This window comes from Cyprinodon variegatus, unplaced genomic scaffold, assembly GCF_000732505.1.
Source record: "Cyprinodon variegatus isolate N-32 unplaced genomic scaffold, C_variegatus-1.0 Scaffold775, whole genome shotgun sequence".
Classification (NCBI taxonomy): domain Eukaryota; kingdom Metazoa; phylum Chordata; class Actinopteri; order Cyprinodontiformes; family Cyprinodontidae; genus Cyprinodon; species Cyprinodon variegatus.
This window is the reverse complement of record NW_015151228.1, coordinates 57,642-61,109: the sequence shown is the minus strand read 5'-3', so window position 1 is coordinate 61,109 and position 3,468 is coordinate 57,642. Positions and strand designations below refer to the sequence as shown.

The 3,468-nt window shown below is 37.5% G+C and overlaps 1 protein-coding gene across 1 annotated transcript in view; it reads right to left on the bottom strand.

Annotated features, from left to right (window-relative positions):
- Nucleotides 1–3,468, bottom strand: part of hfm1 (HFM1, ATP-dependent DNA helicase homolog) — a gene marked incomplete at its 3' end in the record, with an annotated part of 38,039 nt that overhangs the window by 19,101 nt on the left and 15,470 nt on the right. Inside the window, exons 15-20 of the mRNA XM_015396080.1 lie at nt 2,865–2,912; nt 2,690–2,787; nt 2,477–2,611; nt 2,280–2,365; nt 2,073–2,156; nt 41–198 (exon numbers count right to left, since the gene is read on the bottom strand). Of these exons, the coding sequence (XP_015251566.1) occupies nt 41–198; nt 2,073–2,156; nt 2,280–2,365; nt 2,477–2,611; nt 2,690–2,787; nt 2,865–2,912 (609 nt within the window). The remainder of the gene's footprint in view (nt 1–40; nt 199–2,072; nt 2,157–2,279; nt 2,366–2,476; nt 2,612–2,689; nt 2,788–2,864; nt 2,913–3,468) is intronic.

Here is a 3,468-nt window from a genome sequence, read left to right as displayed (position 1 = left end):
ATTTTTTAACTGCAGAGGGAGTAAGACGAGTATTCCTCACATGAGTTTCTGTAGAAAGATGACGTTGTTTTCACAGTTGCCGACGATCAAAGACACACAGTGGTTGGCTGGAGCTGTTCTCTTGGACTGCAGCTGGGCTCGGTTCAGTAATGTCACCTTGACCAAAATCTCCGCTGTGGAGCTGCTGTACCTTGGCAGCTTTAAAAAACAAAAAGAAAACCAGCTTTACTTTATAAAGCTATCATAAAGTAATCAAGAAGGTAGAGATTTTATCAAATTACATTTTCAGAAATTCTTGATCTCTTTCTAAAATCCACTCATCAGGCTTCCAATTTCTCTGAGTAACATTTTTTTTACAAGCATTAAATTAAGGTCAGGATTGAAATCAAAGATAATTTTTGAAAGTCTCATCATGAAAATTACTTTAATATTTTCAAAATCACATTTTGTAGTAAGAAGATATGAAAAAAGTTGCGTTCTTTTGTTTTTTTTGCTATCACAGTCAAACAGCTTTAATATTTTCTTATTGCTTTAACTTTTATTTCACCTGGAAATCTTACTCAGACTAAAATCTCTATTCAAAGATCGTCCTGGTAAAGACAGCAGCACAGAAAACATGTTTTAAACAATCACACAGCCTTACATTAAAAAAATAATAATAATTGGAGATAAATTAGCTATCTACGTATAGATGTAAAGGTGGCCAAGTTATCCATCATTTCCCTAAAAAGAATAACAAGAAGCCGTAGAAGAAAGAAAGAAAAGTATTTCTGTTTTTCAATGTATGAATAGACCAAAAACATCTAAGCTGTTTAGTAACCTGATGTTCTGCTTAAATGATAAAATGCTTTTCAAATTGAACCAGAGTGATTCATTGATGAGAATAAAACAAGGTGATGAAGATGAGGAGAACTAAGTGGAGGAAAAGGGGAGAGCTGGCTGAAGCTGGTGTTTATGCAGCTGCTGCTTGGAGACGCTAACCAAGATGGAGAGCTATGCTGCAAAGCTGTTAGCAGTTAGCATCAGGATCAAAATATTTTCTCAGGTATATTAGAACGACATCTTACTGAAAGACGATTCACTGTCACTTTAAACAGTTGTTCATTATATTCCTATTTGATTCAGATTTCACTTTAGCTTCTGCTAACGGTGTTAGCTCTGCCTGATATAGAAAACAGTAGATAGATATCTCATGTATAACAGTTCATGAAAACTCTTGAGGCAGCAACTTAGTGTGGTACTGTCTACATTTAGACCAGATGTTAGCATTCCTATGTTTACTCAGTAGGACCTAACCGCATCATCAACCCAGCATGCTTTGCAGAGATCAACAAATGGTGACATTGGCCGTTTCTCTTGTGTCCTCGTGAAACGTCATCAGCCTCAGCCCTAGTACTGTTCCAATTCACAAGAACAACAGCAAATGGACAAAGTCCCTGGATGTTGTTCTTGCCCCTCCCTCTTTACCCAGCATGCATCAGAGCAGACTTGTCCGTTCTTGAGACTGCCAGCTGTCCCAGCATGCACTGCAGCAGCAGCAGCTTCCAGGTTAGCGCTCACTTAGCTCAGAGTATCAAGTTAAAAGTTCTCTTTTCAGTTGCTGTTGTTCAATAAAAGTACGTTTTAAGATCATTTGAGACGAGAACATTTTACTTTAAGCATCACCATAAGGCCCATTTACTGACTTATTGCATAATTAAATAGTTTTTTCCAAAGTTGAGGACCGCGAAAACCAGCGGACCTCCGAGGGTAACGGCAGTCAGGGCTAACGTTAGCCATAGCCATGTGTGAAGGACCGCTGGCTCTGATGGAGGTTATTTTGTGTTATTTGGCAAAATGTTCATTTGGTTTGTGTTTATCTGACTATGTTCATTATTATTCCCCCACTAAATGATAAAAGTTAGAATTTATTATTATCTAGAGACGATTAACAACAGGAGGAGAAATGCAGCTCTAGACTTCTTTCCTGAAGTGAATATAAATATTTTCAATGAATACAGAAGATGTCTGCCTATTCATAGCCATAAAAAAACAGAAAGTTTTTTTCCTCCTTTGTCTGCAGTGGCGCCCACCTGCTCCAGGTTGACATCGTACTTTGGGAGATGTATGACAGAGTCTCTGATCTGGTTTCCAAATGGTGGATGTCGGTTAAGAATCTAAATGGGGACAATAAATCTATTAGCAGGTGAGTAAAAAGCATGCAAAAGGGTCAAATAAAAACACATTTCATGACTAATGACAAGAGAAAAAAGCTCTGTGAATCATCTGGTGGGGCTGACCAGCTCCAGCTCTCTGGGGTTGGTTTGCTCTATTTTCGGGAAACTGGTGAGTCCAGCATTCACCATCGCAGTAGACAGAGTCAGACCTTCAAACACAAAAAGTTACCAGCAAATTACCTGACAGAGGAAAATCCCATTTTAGAAATGTAGGCATAAGGATGCCTTAAACCTGTAATCAATAGTGGCAACAAACTGACCTATTTTCTCGATCTGTTTGGAAACAAAAGGAGAGTTTTCCCAAACTTTAGCTCTGAAGCACTTAGCCAAGATCAGGGAGTTCAGCACAGCAGAGAAACCGGCCTTAGCCTGATGAATGAGGAACTCTGACAGGCCTGTTGAGAAGAAAACACAAGATAAAACCTGGATAATCTGAATCTTCACAGCTTTTTTCTCCAATTCAGAAGCCTCACATTTGCTGATGCGCATCCCGATCCGGAAGATCTTTGCCGTCTCTTGCGTGAGACCAAAGTCCTGAACTGGGATGGAGCTCAGCTGAGCCTGAATCAGGCTGCAAGACAACAACAAGCATGGCTGATTTCCACCAAACTTACTGAGAGGAACGGTTTTATAAGACGTCACACCTACCAGTTCACTTTCATCTCACTGGTTTTGATCTTTCCCTCTAGAGGAAATCTGAAAACAACATAAACCAGTTAAAGTGAAAAAGTCTTGTTTCTTACCAGCCCACTATTTCATCAGGTTTAGCTAATTTCTATATCAGCATTATCAAGTCATTAAAAGGGCCGCACTGGAAAAACAATCTAGAAATAAGTAAATATTTTTTAAATTAGGTGTATTTACCCTGAATTTGAGCAGCTAAATGAGATAATTTGCCAATGGAATGAAAATATAATTAAGACAAATAAAATCAGACAATTAGATAATATGCACTTGAAATAATGTTTTCTTATTTTAAATGTAAATTGTTTTGTTCCATTGGCAAAATGTCTCTTTTATCTCCTCAATTCAAGAACAAATGTACTTATTTAAAAAAAAACTTTTCTACATTTCGATTTTTTCCAGTGCAGGGTTCTGTCAAATCAGCAAACTGCAAAAACCTTCTAGAAATAAGTACAAGTTTCTCAAATTAATTCCATTTACACTTTATTTGAGGAGGTAAATAAGATGATTTGCCAATAGAATGAGTATTTTTACTCTCAAAATAAGATCATTAGATAATATGCACTTA